Genomic DNA, 27,282 nt, shown 5'->3' with positions numbered 1-27,282 from the left:
AACCGTTTAAAAGGGTAAATATATGAAAAAGTAAATCTCAACCACTCCTTGATGTCTGCGATTTCTGCATCGCGACCCTTGTTATACTATCATGTGTCACCCATAAAATCCCCCAAAAATCCAGCTGTGTCTTGACACTCAGTAATACATGTGACATGGAGTTTTTGGATCGAAACAAGATAAGTACGCGATAATATCTCGTTAAAGTCATGGCGTCTGTAATTCTGCTCTCGCGTGTTCTCACCTCCAGATAGGGTTTTGCTGTTTAAAAAACATTTAAAAAAAAAAAAATAAAAAAAAAAAGCCCTCTTGTTCAAAATTTTTCTTCCCCCAGAAAATGGAGATTTTAAGCTTTCCAATGATGTATCATACATGCATATCGGACAATTTTGAAAGTTGGCCAAATTGGGGGTCTCAGAGCGGAACTCGAGGTCACCTAAGTGTTTTCCGCCATATATATAATTATATTACTTTTACACCTTTCATTTGAAAGCAGGCATTTGTACTTTGTCCTTCTTTGTTTTTTGCCAGATCACAAGGTGAGCAAAGTTATGAGAACAAGTTATTTTGAGAGCAGAAAAGTCAAAGCCAAGGTAGCTTCGTTCTTTTCCTGTCTTTTATAAATATATTTTTAACTTTAAAAAATGAGTTCCTACCCTCTTGTCACTACACTTTTTGCAATTTTGTTTACAGTGGTATCTGTAGTCTACTTTTATTTAAAAACAACACGTGAGAAGATTGACCACATTGGATATTTGAAGTAGATTGACAGCATTGAATATTTAAAATTAATTGACGGACTGGTGGCCTTTCCTTTCATAAAGTCAGCTACTACCCAAGCATGAGCGTGCATCTAATCTTAACGTCTTCAACCACTAAGCGGCGCTAGCGTGCTTCAGATAGATGCATTCCGCAGACAGTTAAGACCGCGCTGCCTCCTTCCACACCCAGCCCAGAAGCCCAACGCTCGTGATCTTTACAAGCTGAGGGAAAGAGAGCTATGACACAGACGGATGACTCGGAGGCTACACTCATAGAATGGAGAAACCTTAAACCAAATCCAGATCAAAAGACTATCAAAGCTCTCTTCTGTAAGAGCAATACTGGAAGGACAACACCATGCATGAGTGTGTGGCCTCTTCGCCTCTAATGATACACATCTCAATGTGACACACCAGATGCTATGGCACCCGCTTAAACAAAATGTGCACACAAAATTCAATATTTTAATCACCAGCTCCTGTTTACAGCAACATTTGACACCGCAGCAACTCTGTAAATGACAGGACAGATTGCAAGTAGAGTTTGGATCAGCTCTGCAGTAGGCTATGTTGAGATACACACGGCTTCATTAGCTGCATCCTCGCTGTTCTTCTGCACGTCAAGTGTATGCGTCCTTGACACACAATCAATAGAAGACACTGGTGAACGAGACATGAGAAAATGCGGGTTGAGTTAAAGGATCTTTTTTTGTTGTTGTTGTCTGCCTGCAAATTTGAAGAAACGTCGCAATGAAGTGTCTTATGAATCAAACATGTCAAAACTGTACAATGTAATAATAGCTTGGTTTTAATTGTGTGGCTGATGTTGACACTTGTGCTGTTTTTGTTTCAGTTGTTTTCAGCTTCTTTATGATGATTTACACAGTTATTCTGTAGAAATATAACAAATACAATGCCATAATCTTGAATGTCCCATTGTTTCTGCACTTCTTTTGATAGATGAAGCAAATTTCTTCAATGTTGATTACATCACAGCCATAGGTGGGAGGTGGTTGGGGTCCATCGGCCGCCCATTGATGCTGCTGACATTTTTGTCTTATTTTGTTATGAGACCCGGACTAGAAAAGGGATCCCTGGAGATACTTGTAAGTACCCTTTTCTTCGATACCACGAAAGCAGTTGGATGGACTTTCTTGTTATTTAAAAAATAAATAAAAATAAAAATCATATTTTTCCGCTATTACCATCTTAACTTTCAGTCCTTTGCAAAGTTATATACATTTTTCTGAATAGTTGTCAACATTAACTTCTCATAATTGACTGATTTTTACATATTGGAGTGATTTGACAGCACAGGTCACATTGTCCCAATCTCCAGTCTGCAGTTGTCGAAAACATGGCATAACAGGCAAGGGCGTAGGTTTGCATAGGGACGGTAGGGACATAGCACTACCAACTTTTCAGGATGCGTATGTTGCTAATAAAAAACAGACATTTATTTTGGTTAAGTTCTCAAAATGTTTCTTTAGTAGTTTTGGAAAACAAAGGTTTGAATCGAACAGTGTATCACCAAAGCACGTTGTTATCAGTCGATACAGATTTATTTTGCGTTGATCATTTAGCCAATTGAGTACTCACAGACACTCGAAGGCGAAGGACGCATTTCTGCATCCTATATGGTATACTGGGGACGGGTTTCAATAAGCTTCGGCTTCTCCCGTCAGCCCTTTTCTTTTCGGGTTGAATTAATTGTAAACACATATAAATGCTGTATGTTTTTGGATTTGTTATGCCTGAAGGGAAAAAAAAAAAAAAAATTGGTTCATATTCATGAGAAATGTGGCCCTTTGCCCCGTTCACCCAGTCTGTTTGGTTTTTTAAATGTCTCGTCCCCAGCAAAAAGTGTACATGCAGGTTATGCTGTTATATATATACAGTGCTGCTCAAAAGTTTGTGAACCCCCTCAACATTTTGGAATTTTCTATTATTTCAACCTGATTTCCTAATCAATCAATTCAGTAGTTTTTTTTTGTTTTTTTAACAGTTGTGTTGTCGAGACTAAATTAAAAAGAGTTTTCATCAACTGATGTAGGTGCAAAATTGAACTGTTTGGTCACAACCAAAACCGCCATGTCTGGCGAAAAGTCAACACTGCATACCACCAAAAGAACCTTCTCCCAACAGTGAAGCATGGAGGTGGGAATGTCAAGATCTGGGCTTGCTTTTCATCCTCAGGACCTGGACAACTCCACATAGTCCAGGGAATCATGAATTCTGAGGAATATTGTCAAATCCTAGAACATAACCTGACGCCATCTGTTTTGAAGTTAAAGGTTGGCAGAAGGTGGATCATGCAACATGATAATGATCCAAAGCATTCCAGCAATACAACCAAGGAATGGCTGAAAAAGAAGAAGATTCGTGTTCTGGACTGGCCCAGTCAAAGTCCTGACCTAAATCCCATTGAAATGCTGTGGCGGGACCTGAAGCGAGCAGTTCATGCCAGACGCCCATCAAACCTCTCTCAACTGACTGCGTTCTGCAAGGAAGAATGGGCAAAAATCCCCCAAAGTAGATGTGAGAGGCTGATTAGTCACTACAGAAACCGTTTGGTTGAGGTAATCTCTGCAAAAGGAGGCGCAATATCCTATTAACTGAAGGGGTTCACATACTTTTGCACACATGATATCTGAGTTTTTCTTAAATCAACCACTTTTGTTAAATAAAGAATGACAATATAACTATTTCTTTTGTTTCAGTCCATTATTTGGAATGTCAGTATTGTGGATTTGGGTATAACTTAACATTTAATAAGGTTATTTTAGTTTTTTTTTACAAAAAATCTGACCATCGCTGTGGGGTTCACAAACTTTCGAGCAGCACTGTATATATGTATATATATACATGTGTGTATGTATGTATGTTGAGACCAAACCCACGCTCTTGATAACAGGTATTTTTTTGTTACATTTTGTTAGTTTTGCCTATTTTTCAAATGTCAGATACTGTATATTCCCACGTTTTAAAAATATGACTTGTACTTATTGCAAATGCAATAATTTCAATTTTTTCAATCTTGATTGGCAAAAAAAAGTTTCCAGAAAAAAAGGTCAAACTGGAATCAGCACTTCAAAATTATCTTAGAACAAGTAATTAGTGGCGCCACCAGGGGGTGGCCAGGGGTGGCCACGGCCACCCCTATAAATTGGTTGGCCACCCCACTGGCCACCCCGCTTGCCAGTATAGGATTAGACGTTAGATAAGACGTTAGCTTGTTGTAGCATCAGTTATGCATTTCATCCCAAATGAATGCATTTGTTTTGTTTTGTTAAATGTAGGGCTGTCAAATTTATTGCGTTAACAGGCGGTAATTCATTTTTCTAATTAATCACGTGAAAATAGTTATCGCAATTAACGCATTCGCGGTGCGACTCACTCACGCATTGCCCCAAACAGCCTACAATGGCACCGTTTACTTATATACACAGATCAGAGGCAGTGTCAAGTGGGAGGAGTAGATACAAGCATACATTGGGGTCGTGCGTTTAATTGGCAAAAGCTTTGTCATCTCTCCCACAGCAACTATAAATATTGTGGGAAGCGACGTGGGGAATGATGACAGGAGTTTATCTTTTTCTTAATACCCTGTAGTGTACCCAACGCATAGCATTTGCAGCCACCACACACAGTCATTGTTGGACCACTTCCCATCATGCATCTGGGCAGAACAGTTAAGTCGCTACAGTATCATTTACTGAAAGCTCAACAAATACACTAGATGGCAATATTTAGTCACAATATACAAACTCACATTTATCCTTTAAGAATTACAAGTCTTTCTATCGGTGGATCCCTTTCACAGAAAGAATGTTAATAATGTTAATGCCATCTTGTGGATTTACTGTTATAATAAACAAATACAGTACTTATGTACAGTATGTTGAATGTATATATCCGTCTTATCTTTCCATTCCAACAATAATTTACAGAAAAATATGGCATATTTTAGAGATGGTTTGAAATGTGATTAATTACGATTAATTAATTTTTAAGCTGTGATTAACTCGATTAAACATTTTAATCGTTTGACAGCCCTAGTTAAATGTACACCTTATGCCTAATATATACATAACACAATAAAACAGAATTGTTGTGGAACTCAAAATGTTGACTGGACAGTTATGGACTATGCACATTAAATCATTAGTAACATCAAATATTACACAATACACCAAAGTATATCAGTAGCCACCAAAGTATATCAGTAGCTGTGTCCGTAAGTCTTTGATAGTTTTCCCCTGACCTTTTAACTGCAATATTATAATGAAAACCTGAAATTACGGCTTTTAGTTATCGCCACCCCAAGATTTTAAGTGGCCCAATCTGGCCACCCCTATGAAAAATTTCTGGAGGCGCCACTGCAATTAATAATAATTAAATTAATACATTTTATTTCAAGCGCCTTTCAAACACTCAAAAACATTGTACAATAGAGATTAAAAATTAAGAAAAATACAAACACAAAAGCAGGATACACAAATAAAAAGGAGGATAAAAGTGATAGAAAATTAAGACGTCAAGATAAAACAAGATTAAGATTAGTAAGCAAGGTTAAACAGTGTTTGCATCAATGCAACAATTTTCTTGTTGACCAATGTAATGTAGGAAAAAAAAATTAGTAATGTTATAAATCGATATAATGCGTTTTAGTTTTATTAATCTGGAGCACATTTTCCTCAATTCATTAATTTTAGTGCTGCATATACTTAATTTGGGGGGGGGGTGGATCAACTATAAGGAATTGTATGTATTCCTTATGGTTAGCAAATTAACCATAAGGAATATAAGTAGTTATTTCCAGTGACAAAACAACAAAGCAGCCTGTTGATTCAATTGAAAACAAAGTGCTGCTTTTACTTTACTGATGCATTCAATTATGTACAGTTAGTTTTGTGACTAATGTTTACTTTTTGTTTCGTGGAAGTTGTTTCCGTTGGGGTTTGAAGTTATTTCCTGTCAAAACTATGTTTAAAAATGTGTTTTTGAAAGAGACGAATGTTGAGCAATGAGCCACACGGCTCAAAGTGCGCTGACTGCCGTCAGCGTGTGATAGGAGGAAATTCAGAATGCAAGTTAACCAGGGCTGGAGCGCCAAAACAGACATTTGTAAGAGCCAGCTTGAACAAGACAAAACAAGTCTGGGTCTTTTAGTCAAATCTTTTAGCTCGATTGCAGAATGTGAAAAGGGGAGCAAGGGATTATTTTTTTGCAGTGGTTATGAACGATACCAAAGCAATTGCGGCATGTAAACCTTTAAAGGTTGAGATGGAGAAATTGTCCGTTTACCATGGAGCAATTGGTATGAAGGAGGGGGAGAGGCAACTGGCGCTGGATGGACGAGATGGATGCTACTTGATACGAAACAGCGATTCTGTACCAGGCATCTACTGCCTCTGTGTGCTGTGAGTATCAGAGCAACTTTTGCTTTCCTTCCCAGGCCATCCGTTACTTAAATCAATGTAAACCATACGTAATCATTAATTCTGTATATACTTTTGTTCATGTTAATTGGAATAAAAGAGAAATGCAAACCAGAAAGGAATAACTGACCAGTAAATACTGTAACGTATTGTGTTGTGGCTAGAGATGCAACAGTTAATCGAATAATTGGCAACTAATCGATTAGCAAATTAATCGTCAACTATTTTGATAACCGATTAATCGTTTAGGACCTTCTTCACCTTAAACCTGTCTAAATTATTGAAATTATAACAAATTCAGTATATCACGTCTCAATTGTAAATATTATCAGATTTTTTTCATTATATTTTGTTAAGTCAAAGTAGGACATGAACAAAAATCTGCTTATAATTGGGAAAACAACAATAGCGTACCGCACAAATGCTATTTTTAGACCGCAAAGCTGCGTGACGTCACTACTGTAAACCGGAAGGGGGTCAACATAGAAGCGCGCTCGCATATAACACATGCTAGTACTGCTTGTTTTCTGCCGGTAATCTTTCAAAAAAGAACATGCCGAGTAAACACTGCTGCTATGGAACATGTAGAAACGACTCTAGACATTACCACTGTCCTTATATGAAGGATGTTTTCTTCATACGTTTCCCGAAGCAAAAAACTCAGAGGAAAATATGTGAACAATGGATCAAGTTGTGTGGAAGTCCAAAAGACCAGTTTGACGCCAGCAAGGTGAAGCCATTCATCTTCATATGCAGTAAACATTTTGTTGGGGGCTATGGTCCTACAGATGACAATCCTGATCCATTGCCTGCCGCAGCCTGCGCTCAAGAGGAAAGCCATTTTGATATTTTTACTTATTTTTTAGCGTGGCATTTTGCCGTGCTTCTTGTCTGACAATGAATGACCTGGATAAAAATAATGGTATCTGACTGCCACTGTTGTTCTGACCTGTGTTGCCAACAGTCAGATTGACTCACATATCAGTTGTGATATTTATGAAGAATCTTTTTTTAATTTAGTTGTTCAGAGCTGGGAATTAAGAATTTGTTGTGTGTATATACAGTATATATAATATAGCCTCCTCCCTAGTTACTTGCAGGTGGTACTACTGCTTTGACTGACATTTATATATCACAACAGTCATATAGGCCTATTTTTTTTCTAAAATACGGATATTTAAATAGCCATGTTTGGCCTTGGTCTTTTTGTAGTATGCCTGTTCATGCCTACAGGTAGGCTCTATATTTAACAGCTTTACCTTTTCTGTTGTAAAGAAACAAACTTGGTAAGGGGGAAGTGTAAATAAATTAAGATTTGTTATAAATGAAAAAATTAAAAGTGTTCGTTGGCTGTCACTGAGTAGCATTTGCGATCACTGCACAAAAATAGCAATATAAATTACACCTAAGAACGGTCAGAGACGTAAAACAACCAGAGAATATAAAATATAAGAAAGACAGGGCATATGGTGGTAAAGGATAGTTTGTTGAAACAGGACAATGTCGTTGTCAGTGGCGTAAGGCAATGCACACAAGAAAAGCGTGTCGATAAAAAAGCTACCTCTGGATCAGGTCGGCTCTTATTCCCGTCTTTTTTAACCCTCAACACTCAAGCCATCTCTTTAACTGAACATTTGCATGTTCTTCCACATCTTTACTAGTGAATTTGGCACAAGGGACATCATTTTCGGACAGAATTGGTAGGTTTAACTCAGTAAACATTCCTACACTGTTGACATGCATCTAGCATGATGGACAATAGCAAGTTTGACCCCCCCCCCAGCAACAGTTGCTAATGTCATGAATATTAATGAGCAAAGGTGACATGTTACGTGCGGTACGCTATTCACATTTTTGCCAATTTTCGGACATCTGTCTAAACTAGCTTCCTAATAAAGCTGCAACAACTAATCAACTAAATCGATTAATAAATTAGTTGCCAATGAATTTGATAATCAATACAGTTGAAGGAAATAGTCATGCATATCGTCTTCATTGCTACTTAGAACATGCCGAAAACAACTTCAAGGTAAATTGTGAAGGTACAGTAATTGAAAGAAGTGACATGTATCTGATTAATTGAATAATCGTTTCAGCCTTAGTTGTGGCCTTAGGTATTTTCAGGTGTTGATGTCAAATTTTTGACGGGCAAGCTGTGTTTGTGTGTGTATAGGTGCCAAGGAGTTGTCTACACATATAGACTTTACAAGCATGATGGCGGTTCATGGGCTGCAGAGGTAAGGTTTTTACTAGGTGTGCAAATCACTAGTTTCATGACTATACGGCATCAATTCTTTAAACGATACGGTATTTGCTGATACTAAAAAGTCTGCCATGATTCAATTCAAGGGGGCGTCAATAGATTTAATAAAATATTATGTACACATTTAACACGTAAAGCAATAAAAAAAGATACAGTACAAAGCATTTAAATGATTTCATTAAAGTGCCTGTGACACGAAAAAGCATGTTTATTTCATAATACACTCGGTATTTTATGCTCCTTGTTTATGCTCCTGAATGAAATGGACCGCTTGGATGTGTGTGGAAGCTATATATATTTAGTTTTTTGAATCCCGTGCCATGAAATTGAGTGACTTCCGGCAACAGTCTCAAGCTGAGAAAGAGGCCGCTTTGACATGTACGGAGGAAGGAGTCCTCTTCACTATACAGCCGTACTGTTGTATGAGAAAGACTAAGGATTCAGCTGATTTTGCGGATTAATACGTTTATTTTTCACATCAAGCCAGCCAAACAGCTGCAGAAAAATCTTGCTGTAACGAGGGAGAGGCGTGTGCGCTCTTTGGGGGTTTCAAAAGGTTACCATTCACCGGTGGATATTGGCCAAAACATGCCCTACTACTGTGGGACCATGGGACTTACGAGAAAGTGAGTAAACATCGTGTTTTGTATTATGCCAAATACTGGGATCATTTTAATATGTAGGTGGCTTGCATTTTGTGGCTGACATGCTGTTTGTCCCCTCAGCCGACGACTGGCGGCTTGTCGCACATCCCCCCCGCCAGAAGAGCACTATACTTGGCTTATTCCTCTTTTCATGTGCCCAGTGTTCTGTCAAATTTTCCGACCAATCAAAAATTGTAACTTTGAGTTAAAAATAGCCGCGAATACAGCGATTACAAAGTAAACACTACAAACTTTCTTTAAATAAAGGACTACTTACATTTGATCATGGATGGGCATGTACCGTAAAAAGCTCTCCTCATACACATTAGCTGCACATGTTAACTGCACAACAGCTGCAGCCGCCCTCCTCTCGCTGTATTCGATCTGAATAATTCCCCCTCAACGGGTTGACTGTTCCTTCTCAAGCCATTTATTTAGCTATTGGGGAAAATACTTGGACAAAAAGAATATCCTGTAAAAATATTGGAGTAGAGAGACGGAAACAATGACATTTTGTGGCTCTCTTCGTCGCGTTTTCCCCATTCTGAATAATTCCCCCTCAACGGGTTTACTGGTCCTTCTAAAGCCATTTATTTAGCTATTGGGGAAAAAATACTTGGATAAAAAGAATATCCTGTAAAAATATTGGAGGAGACGGACTGAAACAATGACATTTTGCGGCTCTCTTTGTCGCGTTTTTCTCGTTTTGAATATTTCCCCCTCAGTGGGCTGCATACTAAATCAGATGAAATCGTGACTCCGCTGACGTCATCCACCTGTTGGGGACGCTATAATGGTAGGCATGGCTAACCGGCAGATTAAAAGACTAATTTCTCGTCATCTGCGCTTTGCTAAATTGTTCTATATAGTCGAATAGTCTCAAAATATAATTCTAATTCACTTATTATTCCTATTTAAGACTTTTTTTCTCCTGTCGTACGCACTTTAATGCCATCTGTCTGGCAAATGAAATGGTAAATATTTAATGGATTTTCCTTTTAATACAAAGAGTGTTAAACCTATTTTTCACATTTTCTACATTGTTAAAATGTTTTAAAATAAAGGTGTACACAGGTCACAAACCGCCTCGGAACAGATTGTCTTCGAATGTGCATGGCTCTTTCTCATCTATTTATCAAGTTGAGATTTCTTAGCAGAGGAAGCGCTGCACAATTGCTGCATTCCTTCACCTTTATGGAATAGATTTAAATGTCAGACATTGTTGCGCTTCAGAAGTGAAATGCAGGATGGGACCTGACAGAATTAGTGATGAGGTCTATGATTGAGGCTGTGCACATACAGTACAGTGACATCCCCGTAATGTGTTCGCTGCGCCTACAGGATGTGACACGTATGGCACATGGTCACGTACCAACTCGAATGCCATCATGTTGCACATTGACGCTATCAATCAAACAATATTGATGTGGACAAACACGGACTGTGCTACAAGCTCAATAATCTTTTACATTATTCATAACCAATAACACTTTTATGAAATATTTCACAAGTTAATACTTTCCGCCAGCGAGAGAAAAGGACATTTATAGAAAAAAATCAATGTTTGGCTGAATGATTATAAAATGCTTTTTTTTTTTCAGTGTGAAAAGAATGCAATGCAATAACGGCTGAATAAAACCTCTCATCTGACAAAGCAACACTATTTTGAAATGTTCAATTTAGCTCCCGTAAGCGGGCTTCCATTTTGCCAGGTGGAGAAAATGACTTCCAAACAATTTTTGTTGTTTTGAAGACACATATGTTTGTGTTGTTTCTGTTTTAATTGGCCACAATGGAAGCTCCTGAGATAATGGCACACATTTCAAACATACACCCGTAATCAACATGAATAATTGTTTTTGTTGACAAACAACATGTGAAAACGCCTAGGGGGAGTGAAGAACTCAGTCTGCATTTTCCCAATTTAGCCTTGAATACCCCAGTGTTTTATTTTCCCATCTGCTATCACCAGTTATTCTCTCTTCTATTAATTTTCTGTCTTTAATGAGAGCTGTGCCAAATTGATTGTGTCATATATAAAGCAGGTTAAAAAAAAATCGTTATTTTTGCAAAAGGCCTATTTGTATCCTGGTCAGTCTTCAATGTATTTTGTTGAGTACAGCTGGCTCATTTCAAACCAGTGTCTCATCTTTTTCTTTTCCCCTTTGGGTTTGATGTGAAGATGAAGTCTATGAATTGTCCTCTGCCTCATGCTTTACTTTCTTTTCTTCTTATCCCCCAGAGCGTTCCCGGTGTACCAAAACGGCATTTCCGTAAAATCACCAACTTGATAGCAGCTTTCCAGCAACCCGGACAAGGAATCGCCATGCCTCTGCTTTACCCTGTCATTGCCCAGAGACGGGCGTAAACACACACAGCGGTGTGGACACCCAGTAATAGCCTGTCACCAACATAAGGCAGCTCGAGTACTCTGCTTCAGCTGTCGGGTGCTGCTAAGAAACACAAAATTGAAAAAGAAAACCTCATGGAGAATCTTGGTTAGGTACAGAAATAAAATGTAAAATTGACCTTAAATAGAGATATTGTTACAATTTAACAGCTACAACTAAAATGTGTTTATAAACTTGGATTATTTTTGCTTTTCCACTGCAGCAGTCAAAATATATAAATGTAGCTACAATCGCATGACTTAGGCAATGTCTACGCGTAGCAGGGTATTTGGTAAAATGAAGTTTTTCAATGTTTTGGTCTAACATCCACACGCACTTTTAAACGAGGGTTCTTGAAAACTGTGGCCAGAGTAAAGAAGTGTGAATTCTGCTTTTGTGGCGACATCATGTGGACACTGATAACAGAAGATTTAACTGTGGAAACGTCACTGACTGCGACAAACCTTGTCCCTACGTCACACATGAGACCAATGTTTACATTTAGAGTAAATTAGACAGGTGCTTTTTTTGCTTCCATTTATATTGGTACTAGGGGTGTGCAATGTTCGGCACCCCACGATTCGATTCGATTACGATTCAGAGTAAATTAGACAGGTGCTTTTTTTGCTTCCATTTATATTGGTACTAGGGGTGTGCAATGTTCGGCACCCCACAATTCGATTCGATTACGATTCAGGGGGCTACGATTCGATTCTTGAACAATGATCACGGTATTGACGATGATCACTGTTATCACGATTATCGATGCATCGTACATTACTAATTAAAATAGCAGACAAACACATTTTTGTCCATTATTTATTTATAATATCCTAATGATTCAACAGGAACGATGGAAACATGCCCATACAACAAAAACCTGCCCTTAAGCTGCTTTTTTATATATTTAGTTTTACAGGAAAGTGCGAAAACATTAACTAATTTAAAGGGAGTACTTATTTCACTCAACAATACAATACAATTTACACAGGTGGAATGAATTCCAAATTTTCTTGAAACAAAGTGTCTTTAGAAATAAGCCTTCTTTTAACTAAGAGACTTTGTTTTCACAGATTTCTGTACTATTTCGCATGTTTGTAGTGTTACTGCTGTACTTAATCATGGTTTTACACGTTCTGCATGTGAAATACACGTTAGTGAATTGGCTAATTAGCTTAGCGCTCGGCGCTAACTATTAACACCTCAAAAACAACAACAATAAAGGCTAAACAGTACAAGAGGGTTCGTGTACTCACCTCTTGTAGACGCACACGGGTCTTAGCAACACACTCAGGACATTTTTCAATTGACATGACTTGAAACTACAGCTGGACATCTGAAAGACGAGGAGCAACGAATTATCTCTCTTCCCCTCTCGTTCTAAAAAATAAAGTACACAGAAGCGCGACCCGGCGCGCTTCTGTCCCTGCCTGTCTCATATACAAATTTATTTTCCAGTCTTTTGAAAAAGAGTTAATCTCTCCCTCAGTTACAGGTAGCATCCATGATAACGTGCGTGCGTCCGTTAAAGGTGTCCGGGCGGCAGACGTGTCTTGAATTTCATTCCGCTGGGAAAATCATCGTTTTTGAGCCTTCATGAATCGTAATCGAATTGTCGCGTGTCGAATCGCGATGCATGTAATAATCAATTTTTTAGGGAACTCCTCTGATTGGTACCTCGACATATGATCGCTTTGACACACAATTTTTTCGACATCCGACGTAAAATTTGCCTCGCCATTTGTTTCTACATCCGACGACATTCTTGAACTACGACGATTTATGACAGCGCCGCAGTTTCTTTGTTTTACCGCAAGACGGACACACGGCGGATTTTCTTGTGAGGGAAATCAACATGGGTTCCAAGAATGTTAGTGCAAGTGGTGGAAAGAGGTGATGCTTCCCATTGAAATGAAAATGGAAATGATAAAAAACAAAAATATGAGCGCGGTGCGTGTCCATAAATTAGTTAAGGTGACAGTTAATATTGTGGTAACATCGCCAGCTTCGTCGTTTTAATCATTCATTTCAGAACTTGTGCAACACAAACTGACTACTGTCTGTCGCAGCTGAACATGAAAAAAAGTAAAAAGTCCTCTCTCACCCTGTCAAGTCACCCACGGGGTGTGTTCAGGTACACCACGTAAAACACATCCGCGACATTAAAACCCGTTTCGTTACATTATTACAGGTATTATTATTATTATTACTATTACTATATTATTTTTCCGATTTTTAATTAATTATTTGTTTTGCTCTGTTAAATTCTATTTGCAACAGTACCAGCAGTATTTAATAAGGATTTACTCTGGGGTGAAAGTGGGCCAGAACGGTCAGGAACGCAGTTCCGGTATAAGATTCAGGGGCAGAACGCAGTTCCGGTGTAAGATTCAGGGCCGGAATGCTGTTCCGGTACACCGTGCTTTGATTCCGAAAATATGACAGACAGTTTCAAAGCACTATGTAAAAAAAAAAAAAAAAAAAAAAGATGCTAAGCTGCCACACGTGCATTTCAGCTCCAAGAAGAAAACAATCTACCAACATCAGATTTACATACATAAGTGTTAACAACAAGCATAATAAAGTGTTTCTGTAGCGTAATCTGTTTCCACCAATATTTATTATTAATTTCATTCCACGGACGGCATGGAGGTTTCCTCAGACGCTGCAGTTACATGATGAGTCACATCAATGTGTGAATGCACGCAGCAAAGCAAAACGCCTGGACTGATTTATCCGTTCAATTGGTCGACATACTAACATGTGATCAGCAGAGATGGTTAGCTCTGATTGGTTCAAATGTGCTTGTTTTCTGGAACAGGAAAAAAAAAAAAAGCTTGTTGAATTGATGCGAGAAAGTAAGGGCAATGCAACATAAAATGGATCAAATATTTAAGCGCAACGAAAGAGTTGAGGAGGCTTATTTACCACATTTAGTTTTATTTGCTCTGATGGGGAGGTTCGGAACATTAAAGCTGTCAATGTGCACTTTGGACTTATATTCGTTCATTTATGTTATGATACATATTCATTTCCTTATGATTTCAAAAAGTCAATGTTTGCGCGATCTTCAAAATATATTCCATCTCACTCTGAATAAAACAAGTAATTTATAATTATTTTCCTGAATGTATGTTACGTATCTTTATTATTTAAAAAAAAAAGTAAATGTTTACATTAACTTATATTATTATACAATTTCAATATACAGTATATCCTATGGTCTTAAGTAGTTAAACTTGAGATTTGGCCTTTATTATGTGAGGAAATGAGGAAAAATTAAAAATGAGATGGCGATTGGGGTTATTGCTGTTTTTGTTCACTTTTATTTTGCAAATCATTGAAAAAAAATACAATTTTGAATGAAAAATAAATAAAAATTCTGGCTCCGTGGTGACCTTTACATCAGTGAGTTCCGGCAAGAAATTCTAGCCACTTTCACCCCTGGATTTACTGTAATGTTTTTGGGCTGTGGAACAAATTAATGGAAATTATAATGTATTCTTATGGGCAAATCCGACCATTTCGACTTACAAACAAGGTTCTCGGACAAATTAACTTCATATGTAGAGGTACCACTGTATTTACAAACTCTTGCAGTGCTTCATATTGAAGAACACATGCAAAGGATTGGGGACGATTTTTTTTTTTCGCCCATTGTTATGAATGTACTTAAAAATGAATGAATGCGGTTGGCTGTGGAAGCTTTTTTTTTCTTTCTACAAATGTACTGGTGTGGACGTAATTATTTTTCCCAAACGTAATAGGGCAGGATCCTCGGTTTAAAAAAAAAAAAAAACGAAAAAAAAACCTGCTAGGTGTAGTCATGACCTTAAAATGGACTAAAATGGCCAGAGAATGAAAACTGTAATGAAGGGCTTAGCTGTACAATTGCAGTCTGTTTTGTTTGTGCCAAAGAAAATGTCTCCTAACTTACTTGGAAGTGTGATGTAAAATATTCATCTGCTGAAACATTCATATCCATTACTGCATACATAAATTGACAACAAATGTATTTTTATGTGAGTGACGAGGAAAATAAAGGATTTGGGAAAATAAGTTCTGATTTGCTCTCTGACCCACATACACACACGACACATTATATGGAACAAAATTCAATTTGACATATTGAAGTGCTGATCTCCATGGAGAGAGTGCTGACTGCTTGGGTAGGCTGGGGAGGGTGTGCGGTGCTGTCATTTTTGTGATTGACATTACTGGCTAGTCTGGGGGGGGGGGGGGGGGGGGGGGGGGGTTAATGTGAACACGAGAGAGAAAGAAAGCAAGAGTGTGAGCATCCATTCAGCCGGGACAGCGGTCTCCTAGCAACCGGACTTTCCATCTTTTCAGCGCCGAGATGTAGCTGGACAGTATCTAACGAAGCATATGGTTTCGGAACGGAATTGCAAAAAGCTCGTCGGGAACGTATATCACCTGCTTGCGGTCACAACATATGCAGCGTGGAGCTCTGTCATCCGTAGCCCGCGAGAGAAACACAAACAATTAATGGTGGGCAGATGGCGGAGTGATGCAGGGAGGGGAGGCATGCGGCTGGTTGGAGGAGGCAGATGGAAGAGGAGGCGGTTTAGTGAAAGCTCGCTTAAAATGTTTTTACATGAACTTTTTTCTGGGGGGAGGAGAAGCTTGGAAGTGGTTCACATGTACCCTGATTGGCATTTCCTAATGAGACGAGACAAGCTGTAGAGTACGCTGTAGCCAACTCCAAGGTCCTGCCCCTTCTGCACTTGCCACCCACTCACTGAGCCTCAGCTGTCACATTTCTTCCTCCTGGCCACAGTGCCTTTCGCTATCCTCCTCTTCCCCCTTCTTCTCCGTCGCTTGTGACAGATGCAGGTTTCTCATGCAAGGCTCAGTTTGAACCGTAATGATAGGCGATAACGACAGCACAGATTTGACAGCAACAATCTCCCAGAGATGAGAACAAAGAGCGTACAACAAATGTGCGAGAGAGCCGAGCGAAGACACAGAGGGATAAAAGTTGCAGAGCCAAATAACAAGCCAGAACGCCATTGCAGGGAGCACTCGGATTATTCACACATAATAACTTTAATCAGCATTGGAACTCCATAAAGTCAGATTTTTTTTTTCAGCGAGAATATTTACTATAGCCATGTATAATTCTTTGCAAAAATGTAACTGCTCTTTCTATTGATTAACAATACTGACACTTACTTAGGAACAACAGAACTTCCAGTTGAGTCTGTTTTTTTCTCAGTGTGAAAGCACTGGCTATGTACATTCTTGATTGGAGTATAGACACGCATACAAACTACTGTTGGAGCACAGCAGAGGCAGCAACCCTGAAGAGGTTCGCTCCTCTTTTAGGGAATTGTCCGAGTCGACAAGGCCTCTCTCTTACACACGATGTAAACGGGAGTATATCCGGAGTAATTGGCAATTACGGAGCTCCTGATTTGAGTTCATAAAGGAGATAACTCACCGGCAAGCGTAGAAATCTTCCACTTGGGTGAATTACAACAAAATCCAAAGTGAAGAAGAGGGTTTAGGACAACAGAGGAGTCGGTCGACTCCCAGTCTAGCAGGGATACAAAAAAGCAAAGCCACAACCAAACCACACTTGCTTGTGCCACTGTTAGAAACCAGACAATAATAATAAAATACCATCATTCTGTCACAGTTAAAGGCATTTTGGAAATCTTTTTCCCCTAATCTCTCTTGTTCTTTTTTGATGTCATCTTTTTTCATACAGTATAGAAAGGGTAGAACAAACTGGAGTAGAGTAGAAACAGGCAGTCTTTGGTGGGGTGGGAGCGCTGCTTGAGTGTTACCTGCCTCCCACCTCGCTCTGAGTCATGAAGTGGATGTTGTAGGGGCAGTCGGACAGCTCGGACTGCTGCTCTATAGGCAGGGAGTAGTAGCCGTCATAACCCTCCACGCGTCCAGCAGACAGCAACTGCTTCTTTTCTGTGTCGCTCCACGTTCGGCTCCCGGCATCACCCAACTCTATCCTCTTCTTCTCGTGATCCCACGCCCCAGCTACTGCTCTCCTCCTGGCTTCATCCCTCACTCTCGCTCTCTCCTCTTCCTCATTGCCGCCATAACGGATGCACAAGCACAGCGCCCCCTGCTGGAGAGTGATATCGGCGAACCGACGAGTCCTGCCGTTGACCGTAGCACTCATTTGAGATACGCTCACGTTGACTCCGCTCTCTAACACGCGGCCACCGACCCCTAAACCCAAAGCCAGGTCTTCCTCGATAGGCCGGGACTGTAGGAAGTGGTGGGTGTCGCAACCGTGCACGGTGAAGCTCAGGCCACTCAAGTGGACGGCGCCGTTTAAAATGGCGGCCACTCGTCGACTGTCCTCGCTGGCCACGCCGATAACTTCTGCGCTCACGCGGCTGTGGGAAAGGGCGAAGCGGATGCTGGGGCCCAGGAGAAAGGGGCGTGACGCGAAGGGAGGAGGCCGAGTCGGTCGCTGGCGGCTTGAGCCTACGGGTGCTGAGACAAGAGGTAAGCGCTCCAAAGAGATGAAACGTCTCAGCTGCCTACGAAGCTCACACTGGATTCCCAAAACCACCTGAATAGAGGAACAACAATATTATCCTTTATAAATTTAATAATAAATGCACATCAGGTAATATTCACGCAATTCATTTTTAACTGTGATTCATTCAAATTATTTTCCACAAGTTTCAAAATTGTTCATTTCTGTACAGCGGCACCATCACTTATTGGTATAATTCCTTTTTTTACCAAGTGTGAAACTCATCAACTTGGTAAATCAGTAAATTAAGTTCATTCGCAGCTAAAGTTTCATGGGGTTGGTCTCCTTAGAAAATTCTTTTTACCGCAGGAAGTTCAGTAGCTTTGAAAATGCTATTTTTTTTATATGATGAATTTGCTAAACACAAAACTTTCCTTAAATGTACTATATATTTGTCCATTTAATCACAATGTCTTGACCTGCCACAAAGTTTCTTGCATTATTTAAAAATTTAATTGCTTTCGCAGGCATTTAATTATTCTTGACGCTTCCACAGGAGAATGAGCATCTGTTATTCCTCAATAGGAATAAAAACTGTATATGTCTTAATTAAGCAGAGCAACCTTTTAAAGTAATTTTTCTCTAATTGGGGCTCACATGGGAAACTAATTATCGTAACCTGTGATCTGTTCGAAGCATGCCACACACCACACAATGTGGCGTAACCTGACTGAGGAAAAAAAAACAGCAGGCTGAGAACGAAAAGTGTTATTTGCCATGTGACAAATTTGATTTTGCCATGTGGCTTTTTTTTTTTTGCCATGTGGCAGTTTTTCTGCCCTGTGGCATTTTATTTTTGCTTTTTGCCATGTGGCAAAATGGATTTTGACATGTGTCATTTTTTTTGCCATGTGGCAAAATGGATTTGGCCATGTGGCATTTTATGCCATGTGGCAAAACTGATTTTGCTAAAAATGTGTGTTTTTTTGCTATTTGAAATGAATAGAAAATTTGAACGTTCATAGCCGTCAATGGCATAGCCTTACTTGGGTGCCAGTTGAATGTCAATATACTGTAATGGTAAGTGTATAGTCAAAAATCACAGCCCCACGCTTTTCAGCCATTAAAAATGAATGGAAAATTTAGACGTGCATAGCCGTCAATGGCATGGATGTGCATGGCTTGCAAACATGCCATATAACCCCCAAAAAAGCCACATACAAAAAAAAAAAAAAAAATCCACGAACCAAAATCCAATTTGCCACATACCAATAAAATGCCACATGTAAAAATACATTTTGCCGCATGGAAAAAAAAAATGCCACATGGCAAAATTAATTTTGCCACATGGCAAAAAAATGCCACGTGGCAAAATCAATCTTGCCACATTGCCCCAAAAAAAATGCCACACGGCAAAAAAAAATGCCAGATGGCAAAATCAAATTTGCCATATGGCAAAAAAAATGCCACATGGCAAAATCAATTTTGCCACTTAGAAAAAAAAATGCCACATGGCAAAATCAATTTTGCCACATGGCCAAAAAAATTGCCACAGGGCAAAGAAGAAAAATGCCACATGGCAAAATCTGTTAGAGCCCCACAGCAGGCCTGTATACTTTTTCCTTTTTTTCCCCCTCAGTCATCAGCACTCATTCCACACACCTGTCCTGCACACCTGGTCATTACCACAGCCTCCCTACATAAGCACACACAGCCCTCTGCTCCATTGCGAGTTTGTTAGCCTTCACTGCAACTTACGAGCGTTTCTAGTTACCTTGTCTTGCCGGATTTTTGATACACTTTTTGACCTTGTGGATTTTTGCCTCTAGCCTGCTCCTCGTCTGTGCCTCTGCCTTTGATACACTTTTTGACCTTGTGGATTTTTGCCTCTAGCCTGCTCCTCGTCTGTACCTCTGCCTTTTCTCTGCGACCTGAACCCTGCTACAGGACCGGATCTAGACGCATCCTGCCTGGGCCTTCGCCTTGCTCGTCCCCCCCTGCTCGAACAGCCTTCAAGGGCCAAGACTTCTTCGTCTCAGAACCATTGTTAATAAATCTTCTTTGAGCACTGCATTATTGGGTCCGTTTGTTCTCTGAGCCGTGTCAGAACAAACTCGCCATAACATGGACCCAGCAGGCTCTTCCCTGTATGAACAGGCCGTCAACAACCAAGGCCAGCGTTTAAACAAGCATGAGCAGCTCCTGTCTCTTCTGGCCCAGAGCGTGTCTCAGCTTTCCCACATGGCTGCTTCATTCCACAACCGACCCGCTGCCGAAGAGGAAACACCAGTGTGGCCAGAGCCCAACATCCCACCACCTACGAAATACTCAGGTGACCCGGCAACATGCAGAATGTTTTTTAACCAGTTGAAGCTAATTTTTGTGTCTCAGCCCCGTCGCTTTTCCCGGGAAACGGCCAAGATTGCCTTCCTAGCCAATCTCCTGGAGGGGGCACCATTGGGCTATTTCAATGCCCTAATGGAACAGAATTCCCCGCTGCTGGCCTCATATGAACATGTGGCAGCCGAGCTGAAAAAGATCTATGACCACCCTCTCCGCGAACAGGAAGCTGGCGCTCTCCTCCTTCAGATGAGGCAAGGCGGAGAACCCATCAGGGAGTATGTCAGCCGGTTTCGCTCCCTGGCGGTGGAATGCGGCTGGGACAACAAAGCCCTAATTTCGTCATTCAAGACTGGGCTTAACCCAGAGATCGACAGGGAGATAGCGCTCAGGTGCCGTTTTTCGATGCTGGACGAGGTCATTGGCACCGCCATAGAAGTGTCGGACCAATATACCCAGTGGATGCCCCATCCCGTCAGTCCATCTGTTGGACCCACAGCTAACCGAGGTATCGCGGAGGCCGCATCCCCCACCCAGGGAGAACCAATGCAGATTGGCAGAGCTAGGCTGTCCGCTGCAGAGCGCAGTCGTCGTCTTTCGGCTAGGCTCTGCCTTTACTGTGGGGAACCTGGGCACTTTGCTGTCAAATGCCCCAACAAGAGGCAAGATTATGCACATAAAGTGTCCATCAGTCGCACTGTTTCTTTAGGCATAACCTCTCGGGTCCAACCCACTGTGGTCTTAAGCTCACCTGTCTTCTCTCTCCGGCAGAAAGCCCTGATCGACTCAGGGTCAGACACCAATCTGTTACACATGGACCTGGCCAATCGACTTGGATTGCAGCTCATCAGGATGTCTTCACCTCTAGAAGCCGTGGCTCTGGATGGAAGCCCATTATGGCGGGTAACGCACCGCACACCCATTATTCAGATGGCATTCCCTAGTCATGTCGAGAATATCAGTTTTCATGTCTACACTTCACCCCACGAACCACTTGTTCTCGGCTTGCCATGGCTGAAGAAACACAACCCCCACATTGACTGGGACACCGGGACGGTGATCTCCTGGAGTCCGTCATGTGACAGAACTTGCATAACACATGGCTTGGCAAAGACCCAGATTGCTTCTACCACACTTATCGCGCAAAAAGACGAACAAGCAGAGTTCCCGGCCCTCGATAAGGTTCCCACCTGCTACCATGACCTCAAACAGGTGTTCAACAAATCCAAAGCCACTAGCCTCCCTCCTCACCGCCCACACGATTGTGCCATAAACCTACACCCGGGCTCAATACCACCCAGGGGTCGCCTGTACTCTTTATCAGGCCCGGAAACCCAGGCAATGACAAAGTATGTAAATGAGTCATTGGCATCAGGGCTCATCAGGAGATCCTCCTCTCCTGCAGGCGCAGGATTCTTCTTTGTCGAGAAGAAGGACAAGTCCCTCCGTCCATGCATTGATTATAGAGGGCTTAACGACATAACTGTCCGGGATCGGTACCCGCTACCATTAATGTCCTCTGCTTTTGAAATGCTTCAGGGTGCGCGGGTCTTCAAAAAGCTTGACTTGCGCAACGCGTACCACCTTATCCGCATAAGGGAGGGAGATGAGTGGAAAACCGCATTTAACACTCCCATAGGCCATTTCGAATATTTGGTCATGCCTTTCGGACTGACTAATGCCCCAGCTGTCTTCCAAGCATTAGTCAACGACGTTTGAGGGAGTTTCTGAACGTGTTTGTTTTCGTCTATTTGGATGACATTCTGATTTATTCCTCTGACCTGGAGACCCACATCATTCATGTCCGCTCAGTCCTGGAAAAGCTGCTACAAAACGACCTGTTCGTCAAAGCAGAGAAATGTGTTTTTCACCAGCCATCTGTTCAGTTCCTAGGTTTTGTCATCGCTGAAGGGGAAATACGCATGGACCCAGAAAAGGTTCGAGCCGTCCATGAATGGCCCAGGCCCAGTTCACGTAAAGAGGTACAGCGTTTTTTGGGATTCGCAAATTTCTACCGAAAATTCATAAGAGGATTCAGTTCGGTGGCGTCACCGCTACACTCCTTGACGTCACTCAAGTGTCGCTTTCAGTGGGACCCCAAGGCTGAGGCGGCCTTCAGCAGGCTCAAACACCTTTTCACCTCCGCTCCAATCCTCAGATTCCCTGATCCGACTATCCAGTTTATAGTCGAGGTCGATGCTTCAGACTCGGGAGTCGGCGCAGTCTTATCCCAACGCTCACCCCTCACCGGTAAGATGCACCCATGTGCGTTCCTATCAAAGAAACTCACAGCCGCAGAAAGAAACTACGACGTTGGAAACCGTGAACTTTTGGCAATTAAGGTGGCCCTTGAAGAATGGAGACACTGGCTAGAGGGGGCTGAACAGCCGTTTATGGTGTGGACCGACCACCGGAATTTGGAGCACCTCAGAACCGCTAAGAGGCTCAACGCCCGACAAGCCAGGTGGTCCTTGTTTTTCACCCGCTTTGATTTCGTTGTGTCTTACAGACCCGGTGCCAAGAATGCCAAACCCGATGCCCTTTCCCGGGTGTTTCCCTCAGAGGGACGTGTGGAGGACCCAGAACCAATCCTTCCAAAATCTTGCTTGGCGGGAGGATTCCAGTGGCAGATCATCAAGAAGGTCCAAGAGGCCACCAAGGGACTGACCAACCCGCCCGGTACCCCCGCGGGTTTGCTGTTTGTGCCACAGGGCCTCCGAGGGGATGTCATTCACTGGAGCCATGCTTCCCGGTTTGCAGGACATCCGGGGACCAGACGCACCCTTGCTCTCCTGGCCCGGAAGTTTTGGTGGCCGCACATGAGGAGAGACGTCAGGGATTATGTGGCGGCGTGTGTGGTCTGTTCCACCAACAAGACACCTCGTAGGCCACCTGCGGGCGAGCTGCTCCCATTGACGGTTCCGACACGACCCTGGTCGCACATCTCGGTGGACTTCGTCACCGGACTACCACCCTCGCAGGGGAAGACCACCATTCTGACGGTGGTGGACAGGTTTTCGAAGATGGTCAGGTTCATCACCTTCCCAAAACTGCCCACAGCTAAAGAGACGGCCAGTGCTCTGCTCAACGAGGTGTTTAGGGTCCACGGCTTTCCGTCAGACATAGTGTCTGATAGAGGGCCACAATTCGTGGCTGGTTTCTGGAAGGCGTTCTGTGGGCTCATTGGTGCCACAGTCAGTCTGTCCTCAGGGTTCCATCCTCAGAGCAACGGGCAAGCGGAGAGAATGAATCAAGATTTGGAAACCACTCTGCGCTGTTTGGTTTCCAAACATCCCACTACGTGGGCCCAAAACATCATGTGGGTTGAGGTTGCCCACAACTGCCTGCCATGCTCTTCGTCGGGGTTTTCCCCGTTTCACGTTGTATTTGGGTATCCGGCCCCTCTGTTCCCACAGACAGAGACACCAACACGAGTACCCTCTGCCTTGCTGTGGATCCGTCGCAAGAAGAGGGTGTGGAGCCAAGCCAGAGCCAGTCTCATCAGGAGCGCAGCCCGTATGAAGAGGATGGCAGATCGTCATCGCTCGAGCAACCCGACATACGAGGTGGGTCAAAAGGTGTGGCTGTCAACCAAACATCTCCCTCTTAAGGTTGGGAGCCGCAAACTAGCTCCCCGGTTTGTTGGCCCCTTCCCGATCTCCAAAATCATCAACCCGGTGGCTGTACGGCTGCGACTCCCCAGGACCATGAGGGTCCATCCGACCTTTCATGTTGGACAACTAAAACCGGTCTGTGTGAGCCCTTTGGTTCCCCCCACGCCGCCTCCTCCACCTCCTCGATTGATTGACGGCGGCCCGGCCTACACCGTGACCAGACTCCTGAAATCCAGACCGCGGGGTCGTGGTTTCCAGTACCTCGTTGACTGGGAGGGCTATGGCCCCGAGGAACGTTCGTGGGTCCCCTCCTCTCACATCCTGGACCCGGACCTCATTCGGGACTTCCACCGACTCCACCCAGACGCGCCTGGTCCGTCCGGAGTCCGTCCCTAGGGGGGGGGTTCTGTTAGAGCCCCACAGCAGGCCTGTATACTTTTTCCTTTTTTTCCCCCTCAGTCATCAGCACTCATTCCACACACCTGTCCTGCACACCTGGTCATTACCACAGCCTCCCTACATAAGCACACACAGCCCTCTGCTCCATTGCGAGTTTGTTAGCCTTCACTGCAACTTACGAGCGTTTCTAGTTACCTTGTCTTGCCGGATTTTTGATACACTTTTTGACCTTGTGGATTTTTGCCTCTAGCCTGCTCCTCGTCTGTGCCTCTGCCTTTGATACACTTTTTGACCTTGTGGATTTTTGCCTCTAGCCTGCTCCTCGTCTGTACCTCTGCCTTTTCTCTGCGACCTGAACCCTGCTACAGGACCGGATCTAGACGCATCCTGCCTGGGCCTTCGCCTTGCTCGTCCCCCCCTGCTCGAACAGCCTTCAAGGGCCAAGACTTCTTCGTCTCAGAACCATTGTTAATAAATCTTCTTTGAGCACTGCATTATTGGGTCCGTTTGTTCTCTGAGCCGTGTCAAAATCAAATTTGCCACAATAGCAAAAAAATGCCACATGGCAAAATCAAATTTGCCACATGGCAAAAAAATGCCACATGGCAAAATACATTTTGGCACATGGCAAAAAAAAAAAATGCCACATGGCAAAATTAATTATGCCAAAAAAATGTCACATGGCAAAAAAAATGCTACCTGGCAAAATCCTTTTTGCCACATGGCCCAAAAAATGTCACATGGCAAAATCAATTTTGCCACGTGACAAATACCACTTTTGGTTCTTGCTGTCTCACAAAAAAAAAAAAAAAAAAGACATTTGCCAAGGCAAACCTACACACTGAGCGATTTGCTCTATGATGGTCGTGCGATGCTAAACTGCAAGCCTGTACAGGGCCCCACATACAGTATATTATATTGTATCACTTTGATTACACCAGACTGACAATTCAGGAAGAAACATCTTTTATTTCTGTTCTTTACAAATCCTATATTTCTTTGATCAAGAGAAGCTGTTCCCTGTGAAGAAAAATTTCCTTGATCAGTCCAATTCCAAATGAATGTTTTGGATCAATCAGATAATAATCTTTTCAGAGACACTTTTTTGTATTTATTCCCAAGTGTTTTTGAGCTATACATTCCTATTCGAAGGGGAAAAATACTAGACAATCTTGTTGAAGATTTGGATGGAACCTTGTATATGCTTTCATAAGCCCCCTTCACTGTGGCAAGGGATGCTGCCTTCCACACTGTACAGGAACTCTGTGCTTCCATTTGTGCTTTACACAGTTGATAACACCCTTGATATGTGCTACTACAGCTTTCTTTGAGCGATTTCACAATCCGAGGTAAGACTGTTTGCTTTTTGCTTATCTAAATTTTCGGACTATAAGGCGTAGCTGACTGTAAGCCGCCACCCACCAAATTTGACACGAAAATTGCATTTGTTCATAGAAAAGCCGCACTGGACTTTTACTTCAACTTTTTATTTCTTTCAGTTACTCTCCCAGTTGTTTCATTAATTATTAACACTGGTACTTGGTAACAATTTATTTAACATTGGCGCCATAAAACTGTCATAAGACCATCATAACTATGACATGACACTGCCATGAGCATTAATGAATGCTTATGACAGACGTCATTTTCTGTCATCCGGCAAATTATCTTACTTTTGAATAGATGTAAAGGATACGAGCTGGACATAAAATTGAGTTAGTGACACAATTTGGCACGTGATAATTAATGACATCTGTCATAAGCATTAATTGATGCCCAAGATAGTGTCATGCCACATGACTTGGGTTGGGCTTCGTTTGAAATTGATTTCGGTTCCGAACGATTCTTGATTACGATTCTTTTAAGAGGCAAGGTAAAAAACATTTAAAGTTAAAAAATTTATGAGTTTATATTAATATCTTCTATATTTTTTTAATTATATGAATGTAAGTGTTATTATTATTTTATTATATATTATTAGTACATTAATACATTAATATGAAATTTGTGAATTATATGAACTTCTTACAGAGCTATTTTTAACTTGTATATAAATATCAGTCTGAACGAAAATGTGGTGAAGTCTCTTTCCACAGGAGTGCACTTTCACAAAAATGTTTATTTTTTAAAAGCTCACGGAGAAAACATTTACACATATTCTTTTGCCATACATATACCTTAGCTGGGAGCTACAACGAAACATTGGTATAAATTTTATTCTATTTATTAGAATTTGATGTAGATGAGGCAATATAATAAGGTTTCCTTATTTGTAAAACTGATTCTGTTGCATATACAGACACATGCAATGTTTATGTTGTGACAATACCAGTTGGGCCTGTGAGTGGTGCTGTAGGAGTGTGTACGTATAATGCGGAGAAGAAGAGATGAGAGCGTCTGGCTAGGATGCAATGTGATGTGATGCTATGTTTTCACTGCTACGAGTTCCTTAAAAAAGTAATTGAATGCTTCATATGGCTGCTTCTTTCTAAATAAGCAACACAACAGATTCTAAAACAAAAATGCTTTACATACTGTTGATTTTAGCGGAGGCATGTACTGCTTTATGATGGCGACTGTTTACTACCGCCAGCGAGTCTGCCATTTCGTATCTAGTTCTCTTTACATGTTCTAACGCCGCCGAGTCTCTCGTTTCGCATCTAGTTCTATATACATGAGATATCGACCATAGCACGACGTAATAATACGATTTATTCTCGTACTATTCCATCCATCCGTCATCTACTGCTTAATCCGGGGTCGGATTGATGGGACAGCAGAAGACAGACGTAATGTATTGTTTTACTTGCCTGGTTCTGACTGCGCAGCGTGTCAAATACATAGCACTCAGCTAGCTATGCACTTGGCACTTGTATTCCATGAAGCCAGTCGTGCATAATTGGTCATGCAGCCACCTTTGGATGATATAGTTCTGTTGCAATGTCGTTTTTTTTTTGTAAA

General features: G+C 41.7%; 2 protein-coding genes across 2 annotated transcripts in view; one reads left to right on the top strand and one right to left on the bottom strand.

Annotated features, from left to right (window-relative positions):
• Positions 1–964: 964 nt before the first annotated feature.
• On the top strand, positions 965–15,603 carry LOC130924182 (SH2 domain-containing protein 1A-like). The gene is made up of 5 exons (XM_057850587.1): positions 965–1,127; positions 1,722–1,867; positions 6,042–6,184; positions 8,376–8,439; positions 11,352–15,603. Exons 1-5 carry the CDS (start codon positions 1,001–1,003, stop codon positions 11,475–11,477), a joined length of 606 nt encoding a protein of 201 aa, XP_057706570.1. The 5' UTR covers positions 965–1,000; the 3' UTR covers positions 11,478–15,603.
• A 185-nt stretch (positions 15,604–15,788) lies between these two features.
• Positions 15,789–27,282, bottom strand: part of tenm1 (teneurin transmembrane protein 1) — a 348,630-nt gene continuing 337,136 nt past the window's right edge. The window contains exon 38 of the mRNA XM_057850586.1: positions 15,789–18,061. Coding sequence (XP_057706569.1) covers positions 17,306–18,061 — 756 coding nt within the window. The 3' untranslated portion in view covers positions 15,789–17,305. The remainder of the gene's footprint in view (positions 18,062–27,282) is intronic.

Source organism: Corythoichthys intestinalis, chromosome 11, assembly GCF_030265065.1.
Source record: "Corythoichthys intestinalis isolate RoL2023-P3 chromosome 11, ASM3026506v1, whole genome shotgun sequence".
Classification (NCBI taxonomy): domain Eukaryota; kingdom Metazoa; phylum Chordata; class Actinopteri; order Syngnathiformes; family Syngnathidae; genus Corythoichthys; species Corythoichthys intestinalis.
This window is presented reverse-complemented; position numbering and strand designations above follow the sequence as displayed.

Coding starts and splice junctions, on each gene's coding strand:
- LOC130924182 (XM_057850587.1), top strand. CDS start 1,001: ATGACACAGACGGATGACTCGGAGGCTACACTCATAGAATGGAGAAAC. Junction 6,185..8,375: donor ATCTACTGCCTCTGTGTGCT/GTGAGTATCAGA, acceptor GTGTGTGTATAG/GTGCCAAGGAGTTGTCTACA. Junction 8,440..11,351: donor GCGGTTCATGGGCTGCAGAG/GTAAGGTTTTTA, acceptor CTTATCCCCCAG/AGCGTTCCCGGTGTACCAAA.